At 39.1% G+C, this 27377-nt stretch overlaps 7 protein-coding genes across 11 annotated transcripts; 5 read left to right on the forward strand and 2 right to left on the reverse strand.

Moving 5' to 3' along the window:
• Nucleotides 1-1916, forward strand: MYB29 (myb domain protein 29). Its single transcript, NM_120851.2, has 3 exons — nt 1-554; nt 651-780; nt 870-1916. Exons 1-3 carry the CDS (start codon nt 422-424, stop codon nt 1615-1617), a joined length of 1011 nt encoding a protein of 336 aa, NP_196386.1. The 5' UTR covers nt 1-421; the 3' UTR covers nt 1618-1916.
• A 1442-nt stretch (nt 1917-3358) lies between these two features.
• On the forward strand, nt 3359-5139 carry MYB76 (myb domain protein 76). Of its 2 annotated transcripts, NM_001342956.1 has the most exons (4): nt 3359-3406; nt 3643-3789; nt 3917-4046; nt 4157-5128. In NM_001342956.1, the coding sequence occupies exons 2-4, from the start codon at nt 3657-3659 to the stop codon at nt 4908-4910; spliced, it is 1017 nt and encodes a 338-aa protein (NP_001318501.1). In that variant the 5' UTR covers nt 3359-3406; nt 3643-3656; the 3' UTR covers nt 4911-5128. The 2 variants fall into 2 exon arrangements, with proteins under 2 accessions (NP_001318501.1, NP_196387.1); NM_120852.2 differs by lacking the exon at nt 3359-3406 and having other exon boundaries at nt 3416-3789; nt 4157-5139.
• A 1217-nt stretch (nt 5140-6356) lies between these two features.
• Nucleotides 6357-8878, forward strand: AT5G07710 (Polynucleotidyl transferase, ribonuclease H-like superfamily protein). The gene is made up of 6 exons (NM_120853.4): nt 6357-6915; nt 7119-7276; nt 7410-7456; nt 7546-7609; nt 7711-8342; nt 8458-8878. The coding sequence occupies exons 1-6, from the start codon at nt 6642-6644 to the stop codon at nt 8687-8689; spliced, it is 1407 nt and encodes a 468-aa protein (NP_196388.1). The 5' UTR covers nt 6357-6641; the 3' UTR covers nt 8690-8878.
• Nucleotides 8879-8924: 46 nt separating this feature from the next.
• XXT3 (Galactosyl transferase GMA12/MNN10 family protein) lies at nt 8925-10648 on the forward strand. The gene has a single exon (NM_120854.3). The coding sequence runs from the start codon at nt 9089-9091 to the stop codon at nt 10460-10462; it is 1374 nt and encodes a 457-aa protein (NP_196389.1). The 5' UTR covers nt 8925-9088; the 3' UTR covers nt 10463-10648.
• A 30-nt stretch (nt 10649-10678) lies between these two features.
• AT5G07730 (uncharacterized protein) lies at nt 10679-11834 on the reverse strand. The gene is made up of 2 exons (NM_120855.2): nt 11008-11834; nt 10679-10927 (listed from the first exon to the last, which is right to left on the reverse strand). The coding sequence occupies exons 1-2, from the start codon at nt 11713-11715 to the stop codon at nt 10841-10843; spliced, it is 795 nt and encodes a 264-aa protein (NP_568183.1). The 5' UTR covers nt 11716-11834; the 3' UTR covers nt 10679-10840.
• Nucleotides 11835-11899: 65 nt separating this feature from the next.
• AT5G07740 (actin binding protein) lies at nt 11900-20671 on the reverse strand. Of its 3 annotated transcripts, NM_001342958.1 has the most exons (18): nt 19840-20512; nt 18671-19374; nt 18287-18508; nt 16700-18207; nt 15383-16633; nt 15115-15235; nt 14633-14704; nt 14436-14534; nt 14247-14288; nt 14046-14126; nt 13893-13943; nt 13720-13801; nt 13509-13603; nt 13325-13396; nt 13131-13247; nt 12859-12927; nt 12693-12759; nt 11909-12565 (listed from the first exon to the last, which is right to left on the reverse strand). In NM_001342958.1, exons 1-18 carry the CDS (start codon nt 19910-19912, stop codon nt 12408-12410), a joined length of 4884 nt encoding a protein of 1627 aa, NP_001331228.1. In that variant the 5' UTR covers nt 19913-20512; the 3' UTR covers nt 11909-12407. The 3 variants fall into 3 exon arrangements, with proteins under 3 accessions (NP_001331227.1, NP_001331228.1, NP_196391.2); NM_120856.4 differs by having other exon boundaries at nt 15383-18207; nt 19840-20671; NM_001342957.1 differs by having other exon boundaries at nt 11900-12565; nt 13893-14126; nt 15383-18207; nt 19840-20145.
• A 700-nt stretch (nt 20672-21371) lies between these two features.
• AT5G07760 (formin homology 2 domain-containing protein / FH2 domain-containing protein) lies at nt 21372-27175 on the forward strand (the record flags this gene model as incomplete). Of its 2 annotated transcripts, none has more annotated exons than NM_120858.3 (26): nt 21372-22082; nt 22206-22281; nt 22432-22506; nt 22596-22694; nt 22781-22822; nt 22939-23019; nt 23138-23188; nt 23278-23359; nt 23485-23546; nt 23640-23711; nt 23791-23907; nt 24002-24070; nt 24155-24221; nt 24325-24488; nt 24626-24697; nt 24797-24895; nt 25025-25066; nt 25231-25311; nt 25406-25456; nt 25551-25632; nt 25826-25920; nt 25986-26057; nt 26132-26248; nt 26448-26516; nt 26625-26691; nt 26844-26989. In NM_120858.3, the coding sequence occupies exons 1-26, from the start codon at nt 21571-21573 to the stop codon at nt 26987-26989; spliced, it is 2562 nt and encodes an 853-aa protein (NP_196393.2). In that variant the 5' UTR covers nt 21372-21570. The 2 variants fall into 2 exon arrangements, with proteins under 2 accessions (NP_196393.2, NP_001331313.1); NM_001342959.1 differs by having other exon boundaries at nt 21393-22082; nt 26802-27175.
• Between the last annotated feature and the right edge of the window lie 202 nt (nt 27176-27377).

The raw sequence follows: 27377 nt of genomic DNA on the forward strand, positions 1-27377 counted from the left end.
GGGGTCAAAGTACTCTTGATGATGAGTTGATATTCTTATTTAAAAAAAGCTTATTACTTATTTAAGTTATTTCAAAAAGTACATTCTACACGAGTGCCAGGCTTATATATATGCATAAACATATATAATTATGCATGGAGGAGTAGTAGCTTGCAATGTCTTGAAACTTTGATATATCTTCTCCTAGTCTTTCTTTTAAATGTTTAATATGAAAACACAAAATCCTACAACGGTCGTCTACCACAGTTTCTCAGTCAGTTTCATATTCAGATGCATCAGAGTTCTCATCAAGAGATCTATCAGTCTATTGCCTTAAACTCGACGACATTCTGTTTTTTTTTTCTTTTCTTATTTTTTCTTTTTCTTATTTCTTACCTATAGGTTGTATGTAAATCTATATCAAAAAAAGAAGAAAAACAAGATGTCAAGAAAGCCATGTTGTGTGGGAGAAGGACTGAAGAAAGGAGCATGGACTGCCGAAGAAGACAAGAAACTCATCTCTTACATTCATGAACACGGTGAAGGAGGCTGGCGTGACATTCCCCAAAAAGCTGGTATATATGTGCTTTATTATTATGTATATATTTTAAAACACTTTTTACATATATATAACTATAATTGTTGTTTTTATGACAAATGATGGTGTTTAGGACTAAAACGATGTGGAAAGAGTTGTAGATTGCGATGGGCTAACTATTTGAAACCTGACATCAAGAGAGGAGAGTTTAGCTATGAGGAGGAACAGATTATCATCATGCTACACGCTTCTCGCGGCAACAAGTAAAATCCTAGCTTGCCGAAATCCATATAAATAAGGGTATATATAATTAACACATTATTAAAGTTTATATATATGTTTTACTTAAAAGGTGGTCAGTCATAGCGAGACATTTGCCCAAAAGAACAGATAACGAGATTAAGAACTACTGGAACACGCATCTCAAAAAGCTCCTGATCGATAAGGGAATCGATCCCGTGACCCACAAGCCACTTGCCTATGACTCAAACCCGGATGAGCAATCGCAATCGGGTTCCATCTCTCCAAAGTCTCTTCCTCCTTCAAGCTCCAAAAATGTACCGGAGATAACCAGCAGTGACGAGACACCGAAATATGATGCTTCCTTGAGCTCCAAGAAACGTTGTTTTAAGAGATCGAGTTCTACATCAAAACTGTTAAACAAAGTTGCAGCTAGGGCTTCTTCCATGGGAACTATACTAGGCGCCTCCATCGAAGGAACCTTGATCAGCTCTACACCGTTGTCTTCATGTCTAAATGATGACTTTTCTGAAACAAGTCAATTTCAGATGGAAGAATTTGATCCATTCTATCAGTCATCTGAACACATAATTGATCATATGAAAGAAGATATCAGCATCAACAATTCCGAATACGATTTCTCGCAGTTTCTCGAGCAGTTTAGTAACAACGAAGGGGAAGAAGCTGACAATACTGGAGGAGGATATAACCAAGATCTTCTTATGTCTGATGTCTCATCAACAAGCGTTGATGAAGACGAGATGATGCAAAACATAACTGGTTGGTCAAATTATCTCCTTGACCATTCCGATTTCAATTATGACACGAGCCAAGATTACGACGACAAGAACTTCATATGATCCGTTGATTGCTTACCGGACTAGAGTTGACCGGTTAATGTCATATGGTTCTCTTAGATATTTGTCAAGTTATAGTAAAGGTCCACTATAGGGTCACTATATATTAATATTCAGTAATGGATTCTCTTAGTTAGAGAACCTTGTGATGCCGTGGATCAATTAGTATTTGATTTGCGGGAGACACGAGTTTTTTTTCCTTCTATTGTTGTTTGTGGATTTACGTACTATAAATAATAAATAAAACACCCATTTGATTGCAAGCGTTCACTGTACTAAAACCATTTGATTTAAAGTTTGAGCCTTAGTTTGTCTGACAGTCTGAGCCATGTTACCAAAAACAATGAAAAATATGTAACACATTTTAGGTTTTTGGTGATATGAAACTCCGAAGAAACAAATCCCTACTGACTACTGAGAAAGTCGATAAGCTTTTTTGTGGATAAGTTTCATGGATATATTAGAAGTAGTAACCATTAACCAACAAAAAAATAGCTTAAGTGAGTTATCAAGGGATCGATGAACAATTATGAGATCCAATGTGTTTTTGTTAAGAGGCAAAATCCGATGCAGTCTCTATGAGACAAAATTTCCATGGGAAAAACAGAGAGTTCTGAAGTCTCTCTACCTTAAACATGTGCAAGCCTTAGCTTCAAATGCTCCGTAAGGTTTTCATTTAAAAACATGAAATAAGATAGAGAAATGATACTTGATCCAACTGATGAAGATTAACAAGATAATTTTGAAGCAACTTCTGTTTGTATAATATGTCGTACAAAATCTGCTACCAATTTAGAGGCCAAATTATTTTCTTTTCTAGACAGTTTGTGAGGTGGGCAGCTGAAGGTGTTTAAGCCAAGATTCTCAAGATTTATAAATCTTGAATCGAATTAAGCTATCAGCCGGAAATTAGGAAATGATATGCATATAGGGACTAAAGATATAGTTGTTGCATTAAAAAGCTTAAAGAGAGAAGTGGATGTGAAAAGAAAAAAACCACAGATTTTTGCACACAATCTTGTGTGTTGATTGATATCCAAGTAGACTAATTAGACTGCTTTGTTCTACACGATAATTGGTTGTTTTTAGATATCAATACGAAACATGTTAAAATGTGAAAATATTTTAGATTAGATGATAACACCTGAATTTAATGACAAAAAAAAAAAAAAGTGGATAGAGACTAGAGGGACAGCAAGGCTGTGTGACATATATGGGCAGATAGACAAAGAAGCCGAAAAACGTGCACCGTCCAAGATTCTGGCTACTATACCTAATTTCCTTCCCGCAGGGACTTGACAAATATCACTATCTGCCATTTTTAGTTTTATTTTGTATTGGTGTCAAAGAATTGAAATAATGAACAACGGTCGTAAAAAGATGTAAATGGTGTTTGATTGATTAATGTTTTTTTTTTTTTCTTAGTATATTTTAGCAATTGCATATTATCATATAACATTAATTAATAATTATTGTGTTGTAGATAAATGTCATGCATAATGCAGTAATAAATGTGTGTGCATATATTATATATACACGTTAATTAGATGCTAAAATGAGTGACATATCTTTTAATTCTTTGATAACACCATTTCCATAAATCATTGTAAAACTTACCTTATAACAAAAAATTAATAAATGTTATAGGGGTCAATTGACCCCCATAACTCTACACTAGCCCCACCTCTGCGGATAAGCTTAACATGTCTATTAATATTCATTAGTTTACGTGGTTTAAAAGTTTATTGTCACGAGTGCATGACACTTACCGTGATGTTGACTATATGAAGAGGTAGATCGTACGTGTACAAATGACTTCATAGATCTTTGATCTTTTTTTTCTTCTTCTTCTTTTTTGGTAATATTCTTTAGTTTTATTTGATCTATTGTCGTTGTAATGATCTTTGATTACAAAGGAAAAAAAAAACTAAGACCCTTGACGAAAATAATAACCGTATTCGTAATCTCTGATATCCTACATTATGTACTATTTCTGATTTTTGTTTCTTATACGCACTTTTGTTCTAGATATAACTAAGAAAATGTCAAAGAGACCATATTGTATCGGAGAAGGACTGAAGAAAGGAGCATGGACTACAGAAGAGGATAAAAAACTCATCTCTTATATCCACGACCACGGTGAAGGAGGCTGGCGTGACATTCCAGAAAAAGCTGGTACATAACTATATATAGACGCATTTGTGTCTCTATAATATGAATTTATTCACAATCTGTTACTAATATGTATTAATTATTCTCTTAATTGATCATTTGATCTTTATCTGCTTTTTTTCGAGTTTAGGGCTGAAACGGTGTGGAAAGAGTTGTAGATTACGGTGGACTAACTATTTGAAACCAGATATCAAGAGAGGAGAGTTTAGCTATGAGGAAGAGCAGATTATCATCATGCTTCATGCATCTCGTGGCAATAAGTACGTATGGCATTTCTCTAGGCTTGTTTGTGCTCATATCAGTTTAGTGAAGACATGATCATCAATGTTTTGATATATATGTACCCTGTGTTTTTATTTTATTTTACTAGGTGGTCTGTCATAGCTAGACATTTGCCAAAAAGAACGGATAACGAGGTCAAAAACTATTGGAACACACATCTCAAGAAACGTTTAATCGATGATGGCATTGATCCCGTGACACACAAGCCACTAGCTTCTTCTAACCCTAATCCAGTTGAGCCCATGAAGTTCGATTTCCAAAAGAAATCCAATCAGGATGAGCACTCTTCACAGTCTAGTTCTACAACTCCAGCATCTCTTCCCCTTTCCTCGAATTTGAACAGTGTTAAATCCAAAATTAGCAGTGGTGAGACGCAGATAGAAAGTGGTCACGTGAGCTGCAAGAAACGTTTTGGACGATCGAGCTCTACATCAAGGTTGTTAAACAAAGTTGCAGCTAGAGCTTCTTCCATCGGCAACATCTTATCAACATCCATAGAAGGAACCTTGAGATCTCCTGCATCATCTTCAGGACTCCCAGACTCGTTCTCTCAATCATATGAGTACATGATCGATAACAAAGAAGATCTCGGTACGAGCATTGATCTCAACATCCCCGAGTATGATTTCCCACAGTTTCTTGAGCAACTCATTAACGATGACGACGAAAATGAGAACATTGTTGGGCCCGAACAAGATCTCCTTATGTCCGATTTCCCATCAACATTCGTTGATGAAGACGATATACTTGGAGACATAACCAGTTGGTCAACTTATCTTCTTGACCATCCCAATTTTATGTATGAATCGGATCAAGATTCCGACGAGAAGAACTTCTTATGATCTGTCTATAGATGGCTTGTCAATTTCCCAATGTTGACATGCCCAAGATTATGATTAGGCTTTTCTCTTAGATAAATTTCAAGTTGTTTGAAACAAATAATCCCGTGGATCGATTAGTTTTTGATTTGCCGGAGTTTTTATATTTTTGTAACTCTTTTGTAATATAATTTTAAATAGCTTTACATATATACATTATATATGACAAATAAGAATCTAAGCGAAAACGTTTACAAAAATATATACATTATAGGTCCACAAAAACACTATAACACAAAAGGTAAATAGCAATGAGTGGGCAACAATATTGGATCTGTGACCCGGCAAAATTTATCCGCTAACAAAAACGAATCTGAATAAATGTCCACTGATATATGTGTATGTGTGTGTGAGAGAGATATGACTTATGCGAGCTTTTGTTTCTATGTGTGTGGCTGCACATGAATGATTTAGTTTTTGTTGTGTGTGTGAAAATGAAAGTTGTATTTTTTCTGTCGGCCGATTAAAAACTCCAAATTCGAAACAGAATTTGAACCAAAAATAGACACACAATAATCCTCACGATCAAATAAACCCAAAAGAAACGTAGCTATTACAAGTACGATCTCTCAGGAACAAATAATCCGCATAGCCAAAATAGGCTACATTTCAGGTAGTCACATATATGACTGCAATCACGAAATCACACGTTGAGCTATCCCAAAAAGCTCTCTTCTTCGAATTCGATGAATTGGTCGTAACTGAGAGTTTTATGAATGGATTAAATGAAATAGACGTATATAAAAAGTGGAATAAATAATGCCTTTATGTTTGCATAAAACTAGTCCTTAATTGTATTTATGTATTTCGTTTCCTTTTAATGGAATTTTCTATGTGCACTCAATAAAAATTGACCTAAGATTCTTTTCATATTTGAATATAAGTTTCATTCAAGAACAAATCCATTGATCAAACCAAATTACATACTGCCAAAAACTTTAAACGTGGAAATCTTTTATATGCTCCAGCAAAGTGGAGATTTTATAAATTGGAAAATAGAAGAAAACCTTACTTTATGATAAATTTAAATAAAATTGAAAAATTTCCTCATGTAATTTAACAAAACTAAATTATTGCAGCATTTTCGTTACTCATTATTAAGTGAAAACTGTATAATGGTCAAAAGTGCATCTAATTAACTCCTATTAATAGTTCAAACTAACACACGAATCTTTTTCAGATTCATATGAAGAGTTGAATCTTTTTTTATTTTCCAGCTGAATCTTCTGATCCAAAACCAGAAGGTCCAAAACACATTTCTGTTTTTTTCACCAAAAAACAAACAAACACAATTCTGTTTAAAGTAACCTAATTAGGCCGTTAAGAATATAAACCTTATTTGGGTCGTCAAGAACATAAAAGCCTGTATAATAGTTTTCTTCTTTTTTGGGCTAAAGTTTTAGTTTTAATAATCAAAATTAAACAACTAATCTATTTGTTAAATCATCATCTTAACAAACCTCGGAACAAGGACAAGATCACCAGGTTTACAAACGAAGCAACGAATCAACAATTGGAATCAAAACCTTACCTAGAAAGATAAACCCTAAAGTAAATTCAGTTTTTCACTTTACCTGCAGAATTGGACAAAGTAACTTGATCTTCATATAATCCCTCGATGATCCCTCAAATGTTCTTAAGAAATTTCGAAACTTTTCACATTCACCACTCGATTGAACCGGACCCGTTTATTCAATGGATCCAGAGGATAGGTCCGAGATTGCCTTCTTCGACGTTGAGACGACTGTACCAAAACGAGGTCAACGTTTCGCGATTCTAGAATTCGGGTCAATCCTCGTTTGCCCGAAGAAGCTAACGGAGCTCCGAAGCTACACGACTCTCGTCCAACCTGCAGATTTGAGTCTCATATCTTCCTTGTCCGTGAGGTGCAATGGTATCAAACGTGACGACGTCGTTTTGGCACCTCTGTTTGCCGACATCGCTGATACTGTCTACGACATTCTCCATGGTTAGAACCCTTTCTACTTTTGGCCTCTTTTGTAACTCTGTTGCGTTTCTGTATTGAATTGGAAAGAAAAGTTTTGTACTTTCCTGAACTTTGAGCTCTTGGTTGAATTGTCTCTTGACCAAAGATAGTAGTATGAGTGTATGACCAAGATTCAAGCTTTATGTGAAGTTGTGTTTTGATGTTGGGGGATGTTGTTATTGCAGGGAGGATTTGGGCAGGTCATAACATATTGAGGTTTGATTGTGCAAGGATCAGAGAAGCATTTGCAGAGATTGGTCGTCAACCACCCGAGCCAAAAGGCGCCATTGATTCATTGGGTTTGCTAACTCAGAAGTTTGGTAGAAGAGCTGGTGATATGAAGGTACAACGAAACATTCGAAAAATGTTAATATTTTCACGAGATTAGAATGTTACATGCTGGAAATTTATCTCTTTGATTGAGGTTTAAGGTGATTTAAAGTGTCTTTTAAGTCCTGTGTGCTTTGTTTCTGCAGATGGCAACTTTGGCTAGATATTTCGGACTCGGGAATCAGACGCATAGGTATATAAAAAGCATAAGACTTAAGAATCTAATTATTTACACCAAAACTATCAAAATCTGGTGTGCTTTAATTCTTTGTTTCTCTTCAGGAGCCTGGATGATGTTCGAATGAATCTTGAGGTTCTCAAATATTGTGCTACTGTCTTGTTCTTGGTATGTTCTCTTAAGTCACTTTATAAATGGAGAATCTTTGTCTCCTATTAGCTATGTTTTAAAAACTGGACTAATCAGCGGCACTGCATTTTATTTGGCAGGAGTCGAGTCTCCCATATGCACATGTAGATAATTCGGTATCTCCTGAAACTATTAGTTCAAGGAGACGTATTGATGCATCTCGCGAGGGTAATACTGTAACGACCTCTGTTAGGCTACCATCCATTAGCGAGAACAGTGCAGCTCAGCCAGATCCGTTCAACATGAGCGTCTTGAGGAATGAAATGGCTTCTGACAACCATATTCAATCAGACATTCTCATGGAAGAAGAACAAATTGAACCCTCTGATGTTGTCGCCTCTGAGAATACCAGTGACCATGAGGGTTTCTTGACGCCTGACGCGATGTCTCTTTCAAACATCAAAGCGATGCTCTTCCCGTTTTATCCTGGAAGCCAAATGATGAAACTAAAGCTACTCCACGGCGATTCCCCTCTGCAGCTCTACTGTTCTTATCTGAAAATACGGTTTGGAGTCAATGGGAAGTTTCTGGATAACACCGGGAGACGGAGGTTAAACTTTGTTGTTGATCTGAATCCAAGCCTTTACAGTATACTCGAAGCATGTGACAGTAATGCGCAGAAACTATCTGTTGATTCAGGTTCCACTTCTGAGTGGAACCCGGTCGTGAATCCAATGAAGGGATTTGTTAACTACCCTAACGCAAGGATACAGTGAGTTAGCTAACTATACTCTCTCTATTTCTAGTTCCATGTTCTTCAAACAAAATCATAGTTTCTTTCTTGCTTGCTTTAGTTTCTCCTGATTAGTTTCGTGGGTTTTCTGCAGTATTGCGACAGAGATAAATGGAGATGAAGCTCGGTATGCAACAGAGATACACCAAAGAGAGTCCTCTGGAGCTACTCAGAAACTAATCTTCAGCAACCCGAACAATGAGGAGCTCGAATCGTTGCTGACCACGGGAAGTGTTGTTGATGCATTCTTGTCTCTTGAACCGTATGATTATCAGCAGAAAGCTGGAATCCGCCTTGTTGCCAAAAAGCTAGTCATTCAGTCGTAAATCATACATAATTGTTAATACCAAATTGTAAAGAAAATGGAGCTTAGTAGATGTACGCACATACACTCTCTGTTCATGTAGTTGAGAAATGCTTTATGATTTTGAACATAAATAGAAACCTCTTTATCTTAAGACACAAGATTGCATAAATATTTATTTTATAAAAGAAGATGATATTTAAAGACATTATTAATGGTTTCACTATAGTATTTATGGTGCAATCAATCGAATCGAACCCAAATCAATTAATGTCGGAAACTTGATCTCTGTAAAGTTGTTCATTGTCCGCTTCCTCTCTCTTTTATCTCACAGACAAAACAAGTAAACAACAACAACAACAACATTACAACAACAACAATGGCTCTTTGATCAAACTGTTTTATCCAAGTTACAACAAAAATGGGAAAGGAGGACGGTTTCAGGACTCAGAAGCGCGTATCAACAGCTTCCTCCGCCGCCGCCGGCGTTCTTCCGACGACGATGGCGAGTGGTGGAGTAAGGAGACCACCACCACGTGGTAGACAGATCCAAAAGACGTTCAACAACGTGAAAATGACAATCCTTTGTGGCTTCGTCACCATCCTCGTCCTACGTGGCACTATCGGCATTAACTTCGGAACTTCCGACGCCGACGTCGTAAACCAGAACATTATCGAAGAGACTAACCGACTTCTAGCTGAGATCCGATCCGATTCGGATCCTACCGACTCAAACGAGCCACCTGATTCGGATCTTGACCTCAACATGACGTACACTCTCGGACCCAAGATCACTAACTGGGATCAAAAACGGAAACTTTGGTTAACGCAAAACCCAGATTTCCCCAGTTTCATCAATGGTAAAGCTAAGGTTTTGCTTTTAACAGGTTCGCCTCCAAAACCTTGTGACAACCCTATTGGTGATCATTACCTGCTGAAATCGGTGAAGAACAAGATTGATTATTGTAGGATTCATGGGATTGAGATTGTGTATAACATGGCTCATTTAGACAAGGAGCTTGCTGGGTATTGGGCAAAGCTTCCAATGATCAGGAGATTGATGTTGTCTCATCCTGAAATTGAATGGATTTGGTGGATGGACAGTGATGCTTTGTTCACTGACATGGTGTTTGAGATTCCTTTGTCTAGATATGAGAACCATAACTTGGTTATTCATGGATATCCTGATTTGTTGTTTGATCAGAAGTCTTGGATTGCTTTGAATACTGGTAGCTTCTTGTTTAGGAACTGTCAATGGTCTTTGGATTTGTTGGATGCTTGGGCTCCAATGGGACCTAAAGGACCTATTCGGGAAGAAGCTGGGAAGATTCTCACCGCGAATCTTAAAGGAAGACCGGCTTTCGAAGCGGATGATCAGTCTGCATTGATCTATCTGCTGCTTTCGCAGAAGGAGACGTGGATGGAGAAAGTGTTTGTGGAGAATCAGTACTATCTTCATGGGTTTTGGGAAGGTTTAGTGGATAAGTATGAGGAGATGATGGAGAAGTACCATCCCGGTTTGGGAGATGAAAGATGGCCTTTTATTACTCACTTTGTTGGATGCAAACCGTGTGGGAGTTATGCTGATTACGCGGTTGAACGTTGCTTGAAGAGTATGGAGCGAGCATTCAACTTTGCGGATAATCAAGTGCTCAAACTGTATGGGTTTGGTCACAGGGGATTGTTAAGTCCTAAGATCAAGAGGATCAGAAACGAGACAACATTTCCATTGAAATTCGTAGACAGGTTTGATATTCGGAGAACAACACCGCTCAAGATTGAAGCACGAAGCTAGCAGCTGATGAACCAGTTTCAGTTTGGTAAAGCACAATCAGTTCCTACTTAACTGAACAAAATGCTACATTGTTTCAAAGCTCACTTCTCTTTCTTATATTTTTACCCAATATATAAAGTCAATATATTCTTTTGTTAAACTTGAACAGAAGATGAATTATCAATTTGTTCAAGTACCTTTCAATGCAAAGATCTAGTTTTGCAGAATCCTAAGTATGAAGTGAAGTAACTCTGACTCGTAACAATGGGAAAATTTACATCTTTATCTCAATTGAGAGATTAAAATGGAAGAATTTTACAGAAAGAGAGTGGCTTGCGAAATAATATAAACAAGAAACAAAAGAATCAATAAGCTAAAATGGTTTGAATTTGTGATGGATCATCTTCTTCTTGATACAATGTCCTTGTGGTGCTTTAACAGTAACTCATTCATTTGAGCAAGTTGATGCAAAAGCTGAACTATCCTCTGTTTCAAAATCAGAAAACAATAGTAATGTCACGTCTCTTAGGCATTTCATCAAACACTTTGTATGCACAAAAACATACCTCGTCTCTCTCTTTGATCACATCTCGAAGATGATCCATGTTTTCTCCTTTAACGCGTTTCCGAGGAGCTCGTACACGCATCCACCACCAAATCGCAATGGCAAGAACTGGATAAAATGATCGGATAGTCTTTGAGAACCAGGTCAACAAATTCTTCAACTTGGAGTATAAACGTACAAGAAGAGGCTCCCACCAATCGTGGAGGACATCAACTTCACGATTCAATGGTTTCCCCAGTAATTTCCCATCTGAATCGCATGGTGGAGACTTGCCGCCTTGTTCAGAAGGTAATCGCGGAGATATCTGTTCAAATGGCGACTGTTCCCCCGAATCGGACGGTGGAGATTCACCGCTTAACAACAACGGCAGAGATTTTTCTTCAGTTTCCGACGGAGCCTTCCGGTCAAATTCAAACGCAGTCAGTGACGTTTGTCCATCTGAATCAGAAGGAAACAACGAAAAAGAAGAAGATGAACCAGAGCGTCTCGACGAAGATGACGGAGACGAGGATTCCGACGGAGATTCGAGGTATCTATCGACTCCATAGACGGAAGAAGCGACATGGAGATTCTCATGGTAGATCGGCGGGAACACAACGCCATCGTCCTTGGCGAAAATTGGCGATTCTCTGATGACAACCATTGACGAACTGTGATCCAATGGACCAATCAGGTGTTGTTCACAATAATGATCTTCATCTTCAGCCATCTTCAGTTGGATTTGCTGGAGGAATTATCTCGCTAGGGTTTGCTTGTGAGAAAGAAACAGTTGGAGGAAGAAGAAGAAGGACAAATCCATGAAAGTTTCAAACTTTTGGGATCCAAGAAGAACACGTGATTGTTGCTTTTCGCTGATTCGTTTAAGAAAATCTGGTCATACACACGTGCCATCTCATTTTCTCGCGCAATTTTCTTTTGTATTAATTAGTTTATCACACGTGCCGTCTCATTGTCTGAACTGAATCCTAAAAAGAACATTGATGTTAAGGTATACAAAGTTACACACTAAATAGACAAAATGCTCTACATCTCTCACTCTCTCTACCTGAAACCTATACAACATTCCAATCTATCAAAAATTCCTCTAATCAGGAAATAAAAAACAGGAAAGAATTCTAATTTACAAGTTAGAATTAAATCAATGTGGAGTCAATCATGTTAAACGTGAGTGGCGAAAAGACCTGTCTCTTAATCTTTCGATGGTTCCTCGATAGCCCCCGCCAGGCGAAACCGCTCCCCATAGGACCCGAGCCTGTTTTTTTAACCGCACTAAGCATCCAATGCCGCTTTGCGGAAAGGTTTACTTGAACAGCACCACCGCCTCTTTGCTGGCTTACAAGACTAGCTCAGTTCTCTTGAGAGGTTGAGGCGGAATTTGCAAATTGATACTTAAGTTTTTCGTCAGCTATCATCAACTGGTTTCTTTGTGAGGTTGACTCCTTTTGCCTTCTCCATTTCCGCTTCCTTAAGAGCTTTCTTCTTCTCTAGCTCCGCTTGCTTGACATTCTCTTCGTGTGCTTTCTTAAACAACCTTATAAAATTCAAGAGGGTTGCAGTAACTGCAGCAGTCCATTACCCGGTATTATTATTAGCTACATAACACTTCCAACTAAATAACGATTAGGGACTTTTTCTTTTTCTATGTATTGCCCAAGAGGATTTAAGTTTATAGATTCCTCGTCATACCTTGTTCAAATGGACAACGGTTAGGATCCTCGCCAAAATAGTGAGCAAGAGCATCAGCATTTCTTCCCTGCCGTCCAACATAAGAAACAACACAAAAATCATTTTCAGGATCAACCACATTGTCAAGGTAAAGGCGCTTGGAATCTAGTAGAGGTTGACAAATTACCACGACCGAGTAAAGACTCGATACAGTTGCCACTTCAGTCTCAGCAACGGATATGAAGTCCCCCAATGTCTGTTATCAAAGCATAAAAGTAGGTTTTAGGATCAGGAAGAAATTAACTCTATAAACAAAACCCAACTGAAGAATTATTTTCCAGCGGGTTATTGATGATTTTAAAAGTGATACAGATTTAGTAATGTGGCACAATCATGGAACTAATCTCAATTTCATGATAGATAAGATGTGCAAAAGGAAAATTAAAAAACCCAACATACTTTACGGAAAACATCAGAAACAGGACCATCACTTTCGGATGCAGTGAGCTCCTGGTTCAGTTTTTCCAATCCTTTGATTATAGCTTGCATTTCCTCAGCCAGAGACTTCAATTGTATCTGCAATAGACAGGACGATCAAATGATGAGCCAATAGAAACTAAGGAGTAGAGGACGAGAAATGAACAACTGCAAACCTTCGAGGCTGATTCAAGACTTTCAAGATCCTTGGGGAAGTCCAGTAGAACTGATGCCTTTGAAGCAAGGACCTGGAAAAAGAAAGATGAGAGTTTCAGAATTATGTATCTCTCCTGATCCAGACCACTTTTTATAATAACCTTCATCAGAAACTAGATCCTGCTCTTTTTGATTGTCATTTACCTTGCAAAGATAATGCATGAGAGTCATCTTGCTGTTAGCAGCACGTGTATCACTTAATTTCGATAAACTGTCCAACTTGAATCCAACAGCAGCGCCTGCAGAAAGCAAAGCAAGGATCATATCAACCACAAAGGTTATCCGTACAGACAAAACAACTAGCAATGTCTTGTGCAAAAAGATGTAGAACAAGAATAACATAAATAATACTTACCCCTTGCAGTTCCTTGGTTCAATGTGTTCCCCAGGTAAAGAATCTTTTTCATAATTTCTTTTAGCTTTTGTGAAGAGCGGACCTGATGAATAAGCAATAAGTAGAAAATTCTAACAAAGAGAAATGCATATGGACTGCCCAAAAACTAGAGTTAACTATTGCAAGCATCTTACCTCCTCGCACGCAGAATTTACAGCATTTAAACTTTTTTTGAATTCTGTTATCTGCACAAAAAACATCATTATCAATAGTCTAATAAAATTATATTTTGTCCTCCAAAGAATCAAATAGACAGAAAATAACGGTATTAAGTAATTCCACCAGACCTGAGTGCCGAATTGAAATTTAAAAGAAAAGACTCTAAGCTTTGCCTCAACTCGTGGCACCTTCATTAGCTCTAGGAAGTACTGCAATAGCAAAATGGATGACAAAAAATGTATTAACTCAGTAAGCTAATTGCTAACCATTTTATAGTAGAAGCCAAAAACAGTGCGAGATTGGTTGGTAATCTGAAGACTTAAACAGACCTGCTCACACTTTCCCAAGGTCGTCTTGTCACCAGTGTAGTTCTAGAACAAACCAGACAATTACGACCAAGAACAAGGACTCATGTCAATAACAAGTGAATAATGATAACCAATAATTGACATATTTCACAAATGATCTCCAAAGTAAAGACAGAAATAGATAATGCTACTCAAAAGTCAAGACGTAACCTTAAGTAGCTCCATCTCCTCCTTGGTTGGGCAAAACTTTATAAGATTCTCTATTTGATCAACATCTAGTACAGACTCATCCATTGCCAGAACTGCAGCCTGGACGATGCAAAGAAAAATTTGAATAATTATCATCAAACTATGAAAGGGTAACCAGTCATGACTTTCACTCAGGTAAAGTAGGTACTGGAACTTACCATCATATCAGGTAGCGGCATCTTTACTTTAGTAAGCATAATTTCCGTGTTATTGGCTCTCCTAAGGTCAATCTGAAAAACCATAAGAAAACAATATTTCAAAAAGACTAGAATACTGAATCACAAAAGTATACAGACATGCCATAGGCTGCAGAGTAGAAGAAATTCCAGGGAAAAGAGATGCGGCAGAGTAGCTTAGAGAGACATTCTTAGTACAACTTTTAATATATTTATATACATATTCGGGTAGTACTCAGATTCCTGGCAAATCATAACATGCTATCAGTCACTTCTTTATACATTTCCAAAGTCTCTACCAGAAAGGAGCAAGTTAAAACATCTGACAATACTAAGGGTTAAGAATATCTAACATAATCATAACATGCTTTCAGTCACTTCTTTATACATTTCCAAAGTCTCTACCAGAAAGGAGCAAGTTAAAACATCTGACAATACTAAGGGTTAAGAATATTTAACATTACCAGTTGAACTTTTTCAGGTTTTGCCCCAACAGATTTTCGTCGACTCCCAGATTTATCAGCTGGCTTTTGCACTGTAGCAGAGAAGAGGGTCTCTATTTCTGATACATCAAATTCTGATGGACTAGCAGAAAAGAAAGAAAAATATGATTAATTGAAAAACAATAGTCAATAAAACCCCAACAGCACATAATTAGTTCCTTGATAAACAAAGGTGCAAGAGAAGGAACTTAGAAGAAAGAGGAAAGCAAAGATAAAGTTAGTCCAATACGTTTGTGATTCTCCATGTCTCTGTAACTCATCCCATAAGCTCCCTTGCAAGGCCCTTGTTACTTTAACCCAGTGTAATGGCTTCAGGGAAGACTTTTTTTGAGCTGCAGACCCAAAACCTGGACGAGGAAGACCACGCCCTCTTCCTGCACCTCTAGGATCAACTGCAGCTCCTCTGGCACCAAGCATTGGAGGTGGAGGAGGTCCACCACCCGGAGGTCTTGGTCCAGGAGGTGGGGGTGGACCAGGAGCACGGCCACCAGGAGGTGGTGGAGGCGGCGGTGCACCAGGCCCTCTACCGCCAGGAGGCGGAGGTGGTGGCGGGGCTCCTCCACGCATCGGGGGAGGCGGCGGCGGTGGAGCTCCTCCATGCATCGGGGGAGGCGGCGGTGGTGGGGCTCCTCCACGCATAGGGGGAGGTGGCGGCGGTGGGGCTCCTCCACGCATCGGGGGAGGCGGCGGCGGTGGAGCTCCTCCACGCATAGGGGGAGGCGGCGGCGGTTGGGCTCCTCCAAACATAGGGGGCGGCGGTGGCGGTGGAGCTCCTCCATGCATAGGGGGAGGCGGCGGCGGCGGTGGAGCTCCTCCATGCATAGGGGGAGGCGGCGGCGGTGGTGGAGCTCCTCCATGCATAGGGGGAGGCGGTGGCGGCGGTGGAGCTCCTCCATGCATAGGGGGAGGCGGTGGCGGCGGTGGAATTGAGCTTACATGACTGAAAGGAGGAGGTGGGGGTGGGGGTGGAGATCCATAACTTGGTGGAGGAGGTGGGGGTGGGGGTGGAGATCCATAGCCCGGTGGAGGAGGAGGTGGTGGGGGTGGAGATCCATAGCTCGGTGGAGGAGGAGGTGGTGGGGGTGGAGATCCATAGCTCGGTGGAGGAGGCGGTGGTGGGGGTGGAGATCCATAGCTCGGTGGAGGAGGGGAAAGTACTGAATGTGCATTACTAAAAGGAGGAGGTGGAGGTGGTGGAGGAGCTGTTTTAACAGGTGGAGATGGAGCACTGGAAATACCATGTAAAGGAAGGATCTTGACTGATGGTGAAGGTGCAATACTAGTGTAAGGTAGAGGGGGAGGAGGGAGGATGTAATCATTTGCTTTTGTTGTATTTAATGGGCTAAAAGGAGGAGGTGGTGGTGGTGGTGGTGGGGAAGAAGATGTAGAGCACGCCTCATGAGTTTCAAAAGTCGAAGCATACAGAGACTTCCAAGGTGGTGGAGGTGGAGGTGGAGGCAACAAAGTTTCACTGTTTCGCCTCACAGATGCAAACGGAGGTGGTGGAGGAGGTGGAGGTGGAGGCAACAAAGTTTCACTGTTTCGCCTCACAGATGCAAACGGAGGTGGTGGAGGAGGAGGCGGCGGCGATGGTAGCTGAGATGTTTGCAAGTCACTGCTCTTTTGACCTACTGAATAGTATGCAGGCGGAGGTGGTGGTGGAGTTGGTGAAGACGTAGGGGCTTGAGATGTAGAACATATTGCAGGAATCGCCAAAGCTGAAGCATAGACAGACTTCCAAGGTGGAGATGGTGGGGGAGGCAATACAGTTCCACTGTTTGGTCTCTCAGATGAAAAAGGAAGAGGTGGTGGTGGTGGTGGAGGCAACACAGTTCCACTGTTTGGTCTCTCAGATGAAAAAGGAGGAGGAGGCGGTGGTGGTGGAGGCAACACAGTTCCACTGTTTGGTCTCTCAGATGAAAAAGGAGGAGGAGGCGGAGGTGGTGGTGGGAGCTGAGATGTTTGATAGTGGCTGTAAGTTGGCAATGGTGGTGGGGGCGGAGGAGGAGGAGGTGATGCAACTGCTTGTGAAGAGTGTAAAACTGTTTTGGCCTCACTGGTTAAAGAAGGCAGGGGTGGAGGAGCCTGATGTGGAGAGGCAGGAGGTAGAGAAGAAGGCGTTTCCTTCGGGCTAGAATCTGGTGATGAACAAATTGGAGCTCGACTCCTCATATCCGGTGAAGAAACAGATGCTCTCAAATATTTAGTCTTAGCATCCTTTGGAATCACGCCATCAGGTGATGTAGCTCTTTTACCATCCTTGAGAGAAGTGGTAATTGAGGCAGGAGCACTGTTAATTCTTGTCGGGGGATAAGCCACATGCATAGAATCTTTATATGAGCCCTTATTTGAAGGAATCCATCGAGAGACTGCGTTAGGCTTAGCCATTCTTACATTAGGACCCTGAGTTTCTTGCTGCTTAGACTTCGGTTTAAGGGAATCTCCAGCAGCAGCCGGTTTTGCATTTGCTCCGACCTGTTTCCTTAGTGTAGCTTGTGGTTTTTCAGATATGGGTTTGTTGAGACTAGTATTTGTTTTCTGACTCATAGATTCCAAATCGTTACTTTCTTCATCACCTTTGCTTTGAGTCTGTACTGTGCTAGAATCATTTTCCTTTGCTTCCACTGTTCTTCTCTTTCGCTGCTCATCACCATCATCTATTCCTATATCCTTCACTGAGTCGATATTAGAATCTGCCTTCCCATCCGATCTATACTGTACATCATCCACAGTGATATCTTTGACTGGATCCGTGCTAGTCTCTGCATGCATATCATGTTTATGGTTTGAATCATCTGATGCACAATCTAGAAACGCATTGGGTTCCACATCCCCCTTCCACACCTCTTTACCCTCAGAATCATCTGAAGCAGTATCAACAACCACAAAACTATCCGAGTCTCTCTTATGGTCAGGTCCATCAATCACATCGCTAAAGATCTCCTCCACCTCAAAAAATTCTTCAGGTGAAGTCATATCAAAATCGTTCTCATCATCTGATAATGTAGACGTTGTAATAGGAGGCACCACGGCATCAGCGCCAGAGAAAAGTACCTGATACATATATGAGTATGCATTCAAACTTAAAAGCCTTATTCAGCATATGATCAGAGAAAATTTCACAACGGCCTACCTCTGCTTTAAATTCCTTTGGGAACTGGTCCTTGACATCCCAGAGTATATCCATCTCATCGCGTTGGAGCATTAAAATATTAGCACGCACAAACGCTGTGTGGAACATGATCCTAAAAACCATCTCCTCACTCACCAAATCATCATGCAAATGTATACATTCCAGCACAACATCCCCTTGAACGCGGCACTGTATATCTAATTTCACTAGGATACACTCTTCCTGCAGATGAGATCACAAATTTGCGCATATTTCTTCAATAGAGAAGCATTTAACTAATGTATAATAAATTACCAAAAGAACTCATAAAATTTTAATCTATCCCTTACTAATGTTTTTAATTCGCACAAAACAGTGTGATGATTACAATGGTCTGAAAAGTACCTGTTGGTAGAGACGAGTGTGTTTCTTTGTCTTTAGTGTGGAGAAGAGAAGTATGGAACTCCTGTTGGTTCGGGCTTTAGGGTCCTGACCATAAACACGTAAAATGGGTCTGCAACCTTTTTTCCCTTCAAAATGTGGGAGATCTCTGAGAATCAAGCAATCCAAAAGAAGAGGAGTGTCGGAAGGAGGCCAATCAGAGCCTAAATTTCTTCTAGAAATGTACTGAAGATATCTAAGTTGAGATGGCTGTGGGTTTAGAGGAGACAATAGATGAAGAAGCTCCTTAGGAGCCTGTTTGTGTACCATCTCAAGCGTCTTCTGCTCGCCGTGATACTGCTTTCTGTACAATAAAAGGCCCGATAACATAAAAGCAAGAACAGGCCAACCACCTCTTTCACAATGCATTAACAATACATTTTGTTGACCTTCCAACGATAACCAGCTTTCACTCGATCTCAGAAAGTGATGGATCATTTCAAGAGGTAAAAGCGGGCAACTCTCATACTGCCGTGGATAATCCATAACCGTCATATCGTATTGGGACAACACGTCTGATATTTGACTCCGCTGTTCCCCCTCTCTAAAGTTAAACACCATGAAAGACGCCTCTGGGAAATGATCCTGTAGCTGCGCCACGATGCCACCCAAGTATACTTTGTACTCATCCTCCCCCATAACATCGCTAGAGAAACAGCAGTCAAAAACTGCAAAGAAGAAGAAAAAACAAGAGAAGTTGGATCAGCTCTGAAACCTTGAACTACTCCAGCAAAATATAGGTTGCTAGAAAATGGAAACACAAATCTGCAAGCTCTGAAATTTTAATCACTATCCCCAAGTGCAATCCAGAAGCTCAAATAAACCCCTTTTCCAAAGAACTATCATTGTCCAACATTAAAGGAAACAAAAGAATATCCCACAAAGCTATAAATTGTCTTCAAAGAGATTCTGATTCCTAAAACCTCTTTAATTCAAAGTTGAGCTCAAATGAGCATCCACTAATTCTCATCCCAATCAAACTGCCAAAAACCCTATACCATCCAGAAGCTCGTCGTAGCAGTTTTGATCCCAATGCGCATATATCACCGATTGTAAGAATAAATCCGGCAACAATTTCATCTTTTTATAGATACTTTGATCATGAAAAGAGAGAAAAAGGAAGGAGTGATTACCATAAACACGCTCAGAGATCTCGAGAAGCCGATCCGGAGGCTTTTTGTAGAAGAAGCGACGGAACAGCGCCATGGGATGGCGCTGTCTCTCCTCCGATCAGATCCAAACCGTCGATTTAGTAAACCAACAAGCAGATCATTCTCGATTGCTCCAATTCCGTTGACCTAAACCCCAGATCCCCTTCTTCCCCCAAAAATTCAGGTCACAAACCCTAATTTCTCACCCCTAGCTAAAAAGTTGACAAATTTCGCTTAATTACAAGAGCGTGATAAAGACCCAATTCCCAGAATTCCTTCTTCACCTCTCTGCCTCCACCAATAATCCAATTTTGGAAACAAAAACGCAAGTCGTAATCACAAAGCCAAACCCCAAAGTTGAGAATTTTTCAAACTAGTTTCGTTCCAAATGAATCGATCTCTATGTACAATGCCGAATCTTCTCTCAATCGTGGGAACAAAGAATCTTCGAAGCTAATCAAAAAGTTGTTAAAAATAAAATAAAAGAGGGAGATAGAGAGAGAAGGAAGTGACAGTGAGATGAAGAATTTCAGGTGAAAAAAGGAGAAGAAGGAGCAGAAATGAAAAAAACGAAGGAAGAAACCAGATTTCGACAAATCTTCCAGCAGTTTATTTTTTTATTTGTGTGTCAATAAAGTTATTAATTATTCACAAAAGGGTTTAATTCATATTTTTAGAGGTATTTAATAATAGCAAACAAAAAGCTTTTTTGATTTTTCCATGGTTGCGTAATTGAAATTGAACTCTTGGAAACGAAAGAGCATAGTAGTGGTGGACTTTCGAGAAAAAAAGAGCGAGACTTGGTTCGGACACACGACCAGACCCTTCTCTTCTCTCTATCTTTAAGCCTCTAGGTGTTTTGTCTAATCCTACGTGGAAACGTAAAAAAAAAAACTATATTTATAATTACAACCACGTTTTCATTTACGATCAACTTGTGATTTTCCCTTCTGTCGAAACACGTTATTATTGATTTAAAATAAGTCACTACATACCAATTTTTAGTAATTGAATCGGTATTAGTAACCCGTCATATTCATGTCTGGTTGCTATATTTTCATCATGTAAAACTTTAATAAAGGGGGGTGGGGAATGTCTTTACGAGACCCATATATTAATTTTTTTACTAGTTATTCTCATTTATATTTTCTTAATCAGCGGAGGAGACCCATATATTAAAGGCTGGGCTTAATTTACTTAAAAGCCCATTGATAACTTACGGAGTCACGTGACTTCTCCTTATGGGTTCTAAAACAATGCTAACAATGTTTCAGTACTATGTTGCATTAGCTCAAAGTTTCATTTTTTTTACTTCCTTCGAGGGTTTTAATGCAAATTTTATTGTTTTGTAATGGAAAGGATGGTCTAACCGAGACATCATAAATAAGAGTGGGGCTTGGTTTCGGCCCATTGGTCTTTCTGACTTCGTCGTTTTTTTTTTTTTCGTCAACCTGACTTCGTCGTTTTGGGTAGATGAATTCGTCAATTAATATGCCAGTAGTAATTATTATTCAAAAAAATGGACATCAAATACTCTGTCTCGTCCGTCGACTGTTCAAATTTTTCTCAAAGTCAATTGTGCTGCCATTGATCATTCTGTTAATATTTTCTGAGTATTTTTGCTATGAACTAGTGTTATTTGATCTAGGTCGGTGAAGAAATATGTTTGTTATTAAATCTCTCTACTAAATCATCCGTTTGGTTCCTGATCCAATGTCCCCTGTCGAGATCTCTGGCGCTGATGCCGTGGTGTCGCCTCCTATGCGTGGAAGAGTTCCACTTCCACCACCGCCTCCTCCTCCTCCTCCTCCTATGCGAAGAAGAGCACCACTGCCGCCACCTCCTCCTCCTCCTATGCGTAGAAGAGCACCACTGCCGCCACCTCCTCCTCCTGCTATGCGTAGAAGAGTACTACCACGTCCACCTCCACCTCCACCTCCACTTCCGATGTTTGATGCAGAAGTTCTGTGTTGTTGTTATCCACCTACTCGTGTGCGTAGAGAAGCGCCACTGCCACCACCTCCTCTGATATTTGTAGGAGCCCCACCTCCAACTTGTGCACTTAAGGGTATAGTGTGTTGTTTTCCATGTCCATCTAAAAAGAAGTCCTCCCTGAAGCGATTTAACTGGGTTAAAATAACAAGGGCTTTGCCGGGGAGCTTATGGGATGAGTTACAGATACAACAAGTATGCCACGGCGATATCGAGGATGAACAGATTCTCTGGTAATCCCTTCAAGAAACCGAATTCCAACGGATTGAAGAAGGAAGAATTAAAGTTCCTATATCATTGACCTTTGCTTTGCAATTACTCTATCATTTTTTTCTCTCCTTTTTTTTTTTGGCTAGTGCAATAGAACTTGATGTATCAGAAATAGAGACCTTTTTCTCTCTTGGGGCAGCAAAACCTGAAAAAGATCCACTGGTAATGTTAAATATTCCTAACACAGATATTTTAACTTGCTCTTTTCTGGTGGAGACTTTTATCACGTAGCTATAAACAATTAAGTGACTGTTGTGATTCAATATTCCACTCTTTTTGAAGAGTTTTTTTTTTGTCTTATTGGCTTTCAAGATTGACCTTAGGAGAGCCACTGACACGGAACTTACGCTAATGTTATTAAATATTCGGCTGCCTGCAGATATGATGGTAAGCTCCAAAAACCTACATTACCCGAGTAAATGTGGATTATTAATTATCATTAAGCTATGAAAGATTAACCAGATTGCATCGTCCAGGCTGCAATCATGGCAATGGATGAGTCTGTGCTAGATGATGATGAAATAAGGGGTCTTATAAACCTTTTCCCAACCAAGGAGAATATGGAGCTTCTTATGGTTAACCTCTTGACTTTTGAGTAGCATTATCTACTTGTGATCTTTATTTTGTGATATATATCATTTAATTGACTGATTTGTTGTAGAGCTACACTGGTGGCAAGTGGACCTTGGAAAAGTGGGAGCAGGTCTGTTGAAGTCTTGATATTATCAATCAAATCTTGCACGGTTTTTTGGTTCCTACTATATAATATGGTTACTTCGTTTAAGTCATTTTCTTCTGTCATCAATTTTACTATCACAGTACTTCCAAGAGCTAAGGAAGGTGCTACGAGTAGAATCAAAGCTGAGAGTATTTTACTTCAAGATTCAATTTAGCACTAAGGTCCGGCTGTATAACTTATTCTATCTGATTCTTTGCAGGAAAACGAGATTATGTTTCACAGCAGCGTCTACGTAACTGTATATTCTTGGTTCTGTTGTTAATAATGATTGCTGTGCAGATAACACAATTCAAAAAAAGGTTAAATGTGGTCAATTCTGCGTGTGAGGAGGTAAGATGTTACATCAATCACCTCAAGTTTTTTGTGCAGTCCATATCTGTTTCTTAGAATATTTCTCCTCATTTCTAAATCATCATCAGGTCTGTTCTTCACAAAAGCTAAAAGAAATTATGAAAAAGATTACTTGCCTGGGGAACACATCGAACCAAGGAACTGGCAGGGGTTAGTATTATATTTTTTCTTTTTTTGCACAAGACCTCAATGAAACATGTACAATAAGATTCCTTTGATTCAAGAACGGCGCCTTTTTGTTTCTGCTGCATCATATACATTGTTTCTTTCTCCAGGCGTTACAGTGGGATTCAACTTGGACAGTTTATGTGTTAAAAGCATGCATAATTTTTGCAAGGTAAACTACAATTATAAAAAAAAACAGCCTCTAGATTCCGTTGAGGGTTGTTTTAGAGAATGGTCCTGAAACTCTCCTCTTTCTTTTTCCCAGGTCCTTGCTTCGGAGGCATCAGATCTTCTGGACGTCCATAAGGATCTTCAAAGTCTTGAATCAGCTTCAAAGGTTTGTATTTGTGCTCTTTTCGTCCTCTACTTCTTAGTTTCTATTGGCTCATCATTTGATTGTCCTGTGTCTATTTCAGAAACAATTGAAGTCTCTGGCTGAGGAAATGCAAGATATAATCAGAGATTTGGAAAAACTGAACCAGGAGCTTACTGCAGCCGAAACTGATGGTCCTGATTCTCAAGTATTTCGTAATGTATGTTGGTTTTGTTCTTATGGATATTTTGATCAACCATGGATTTGAGATTAGTTCCGGATCTTAAAACCTAGTTTTATGTATTTGATAACAGACATTGAAGGACTTCATTTCCATTGCTGAGACTGAAGTGAAAACCGTATTGAGTCTTTACTCTGTCGTGGTAATTTCTCAACCTCTTACCTTTGACAATGTATTTGATCCTGAAATGATTTTTTGCTTTTCTTTCTCTTATGATTGTCAACAGGGAAAAAATGCTGTTGCACTTGTCAACTATTTTGGCGAGGATCCTAAATGGTGTCCATTTGAACAAGGTATGGCAGAGGAATATAAATTTCATCGTTCCTCTTGTGCAATTACATAGAAAATGGAACTGTTATGTAGTTAATAACAATACCTGGTGACGGATTGCTGCAGTTACTGCGACCCTCCTTCACTTTATAAGGTTGTTTGAGAAAGCACACGAAGAGAATGTCAAGAAAGCTGACTTGGAGAAGAAGAAAGCCGCTAACGAAACGGAAATGAAGCATGTGGTTCATAATAGCTGGCTCAACAACTTAAATATTAGAGCATCCACATTGGTTAGTACTTCTTATGGTATCTTAACAAGATACCTCCATTGGAGATACTCTTATGTAGTTACAAACAAGTGATTGACGTAATAATAATAATATATATATCACTCTGTTTGATGGACGGTTTTTCTACTGGTTTGTAGATCGACCAGAGGAGAGCCTTTAACACTATGATTATGCTTCAGAAAGTAGAGATGCCGCTGCCTGATATGATGGTAAGCTCCAAAACCTACTTTACTAGCGAACAAGTCATTACTGGTTAATGTTTTATAGTACAATGATAATTTATTCACATTATTCTGTGCATCATTTAGGCTGCAGTTCTAGGAATGGATGAGTCTGTACTAGATGTTGATCAAATAGAGAATCTTATAAGGTTTTGCCCAACAAAGGAGGAGATGAAGCTTCTTAAGGTTACCTCTTGACTTTTGAGTAGCACTATCTACTTCTGTCTTTACTTTTGTCAATTCTTGGTTATCATTATTCACTTGTTAGTTGACACGAGTCATTATTCTTGGTCGTAATTGATTGGTTTGTTGTAGAACTATACTGGTGACAAGGCAACCTTGGGAAAGTGTGAGCAGGTCTGTCTTTAAGTCTTTAGATTACCAATCTCACACTGTTTTTATTTTCCACTATAATATAGTTCTTAACAATTTGCTTAGTTTAGCTAAAGCTAAAGTTCCATTAAAAGAGTATTTACGTGTGATTAATGCGTTTTCTTCTCTCATCCATTTTGCTTCCGCAGTACTTCCTAGAGCTAATGAAGGTTCCAGGAGTAGAATCGAAGCTGAGAGTGTTTTCCTTCAAGATTCATTTCGGTACTCAGGTCTGGTGGTATTTACCTATAACGTTTTGGTTTTTGTCAGTGTCTAAGTAACTGTAGATTCTTGATCTCCTTTTTTATGATGATTACTTTGCAGATAAAAGAACTTAATAAAGGTTTAAATACCGTAAATTCTGCATGTGAGGAGGTAAGATATTTGCAATACTTAAAACTCAATAATTTACGCAGCCCATTTGCGTTTATCTTTCTTAGACATTTTCTCCTTATTGCTTGTTTATCAGATACGTACTTCACAAAAGCTAAAAGAGATTATGAAAATTATTCTCTGCCTGGGGAACATATTGAACCAAGGAACTGCCAGGGGTGAGTATTATAATTATTTTCTTACCCAAATATTTTTTTTCTGTAGCTTAAGACATAACACAATAAAATTTCTCTGTTCAATGTGGGCTAAGTTCAAGAATGGCGCCTTTGTTTCATTACATCATAAATACTTGTTTTGTATGAACGCAAATCCTTTGTGGTTGATAAAGACCCTTTGCTCTGCTTTCTGCAGGCAGTGCAGTGGGATTCAAGTTGGACAGTTTATTGAATTTAAGCGAAAAATGTTCTGCTAACACCAACATGACTCTCATGCATTATCTTTGCAAGGTAAATTTCAATCAAAAGAAGTAGAATCTATTTATACTGAAACCCCTAATCTTTCTTTTTCTCAGGTCCTTGCTTCCAAGGCATCAGATCTACTGGACTTCCATAAGGATCTTGAAAATCTCGAATCAGCTTCAAAGGTTTGCATTTGTACGTACTTTTTATCCGTTCTTAGCTGTAATTGGCTCATCATTTGATTGTCCTGTTGATTCAGATACATTTGAAGTCGTTGGCTGAGGAAATGGTAGCTATAACCAAAGGACTCCAAAAACTGAACCAGGAGCTTACCGCATCCGAAAGTGACGGTCCTATTTCTGAAGTTTTCCGTAAAGTATGTTGTTGTTTTTCAATCTTATCCATCTTTTATCAATCATGAATTTGAGATTAGGTCTATCACTTTGCCACATTACTAAATCTGCTTCCATCATTTTGTAAAATCAATAACAGCTAGAAATAATTCTTCAGCTAAGTTTGTTTTTTCCTACATAACTTCTTCCGGACGCTAAAATCTAGTTTTATGTTTTCGACAGTTATTGAAGGACTTCATATCCGTTGCTGAAACTCAAGTAGCAACTGTATCGAGTCTTTACTCCTCAGTGGTAATTTTTGTCAACCTCTACTAGATTCCAAGTACCTTACATTTAAAAATGTGTTTGATCCTGAAATTAATTACTTTTGTTTTTGAATCTTATGATGGTGGACCACAGGGAGGAAACACTGATGCACTTGTACACTATTTTGGCGAGGATCCGAACGATTATCCATTTGAACAAGGTATACGATGAACTTCATCATCCTCATTTGTGCTAATATACATAAAAAGTGGCTGGCTCATTGTTTTTACGTAGCTAATAACAATACATGATTATCGATATTGCCTGCAGTTACCGCGACCCTCTTGAGTTTTGTAAGGTTGTTTACGACAGCAGCACACCAAGAGAATGTCAAACAAGCGGAGTTGGAGAAGAAGAAAGCTGCAAAGGAAGCAGAAATGGAGAAGACGAAGAAACGAGTCAGTCTCACTAATAAAAAAGCAAGCGGAGTTGGAGAAGAAGAAAGTTGCCTTATATAACTGACCATAGTGTGGTAACTCAGATATTTTGTGTTGATTTAAACAAGCGATGGAAATATTTTCACTGTTTGGTGTTGTTAATATGTGTGTGGTTACAACCACGTTTTTTTTTTACGATCAACTTGTGCTTTTTCCCATCTGTCGAAACACGTTATTATTGATTTTTAGTAATCCCCAATTGCAATTATTGTATCACATTCATATTTACAGTAGTTTATAATTGAATCGGTATTAGTGAACCATATATTAAAATTTTAATCAGCGAAGACCCATATATTAAAGGTTGGGCTTAATTTACTTAAAGGCCGGCCCATTGATGACTTACGGAGTCACGTGAGACGTGACATTCTCCTTATGGGTTCTTTGACTTTTGTTCATTTCAATCCTT

The sequence above is a fragment of the Arabidopsis thaliana genome, chromosome 5 (genome assembly GCF_000001735.4).
Source record: "Arabidopsis thaliana chromosome 5, partial sequence".
NCBI classification, from domain to species: Eukaryota; Viridiplantae; Streptophyta; class Magnoliopsida; order Brassicales; family Brassicaceae; genus Arabidopsis; species Arabidopsis thaliana.

Coding starts and splice junctions, on each gene's coding strand:
- MYB29 (NM_120851.2), top strand. CDS start 422: ATGTCAAGAAAGCCATGTTGTGTGGGAGAAGGACTGAAGAAAGGAGCA. Junction 555..650: donor TGACATTCCCCAAAAAGCTG/GTATATATGTGC, acceptor GATGGTGTTTAG/GACTAAAACGATGTGGAAAG. Junction 781..869: donor CACGCTTCTCGCGGCAACAA/GTAAAATCCTAG, acceptor TTTACTTAAAAG/GTGGTCAGTCATAGCGAGAC.
- MYB76 (NM_001342956.1), top strand. CDS start 3,657: ATGTCAAAGAGACCATATTGTATCGGAGAAGGACTGAAGAAAGGAGCA. Junction 3,790..3,916: donor TGACATTCCAGAAAAAGCTG/GTACATAACTAT, acceptor TTTCGAGTTTAG/GGCTGAAACGGTGTGGAAAG. Junction 4,047..4,156: donor CATGCATCTCGTGGCAATAA/GTACGTATGGCA, acceptor TTATTTTACTAG/GTGGTCTGTCATAGCTAGAC.
- AT5G07710 (NM_120853.4), top strand. CDS start 6,642: ATGGATCCAGAGGATAGGTCCGAGATTGCCTTCTTCGACGTTGAGACG. Junction 6,916..7,118: donor TGTCTACGACATTCTCCATG/GTTAGAACCCTT, acceptor TTGTTATTGCAG/GGAGGATTTGGGCAGGTCAT. Junction 7,610..7,710: donor GTGCTACTGTCTTGTTCTTG/GTATGTTCTCTT, acceptor TTTATTTGGCAG/GAGTCGAGTCTCCCATATGC.
- XXT3 (NM_120854.3), top strand. CDS start 9,089: ATGGGAAAGGAGGACGGTTTCAGGACTCAGAAGCGCGTATCAACAGCT.
- AT5G07730 (NM_120855.2), bottom strand. CDS start 11,715: ATGGCTGAAGATGAAGATCATTATTGTGAACAACACCTGATTGGTCCA. Junction 10,928..11,007: donor TGATCAAAGAGAGAGACGAG/GTATGTTTTTGT, acceptor ATTTTGAAACAG/AGGATAGTTCAGCTTTTGCA.
- AT5G07740 (NM_001342957.1), bottom strand. CDS start 19,912: ATGGCGCTGTTCCGTCGCTTCTTCTACAAAAAGCCTCCGGATCGGCTT. Junction 19,375..19,839: donor GATCTCTGAGCGTGTTTATG/GTAATCACTCCT, acceptor TCTTCTTTGCAG/TTTTTGACTGCTGTTTCTCT. Junction 15,236..15,382: donor AGACATGGAGAATCACAAAC/GTATTGGACTAA, acceptor CTTTTCTGCTAG/TCCATCAGAATTTGATGTAT.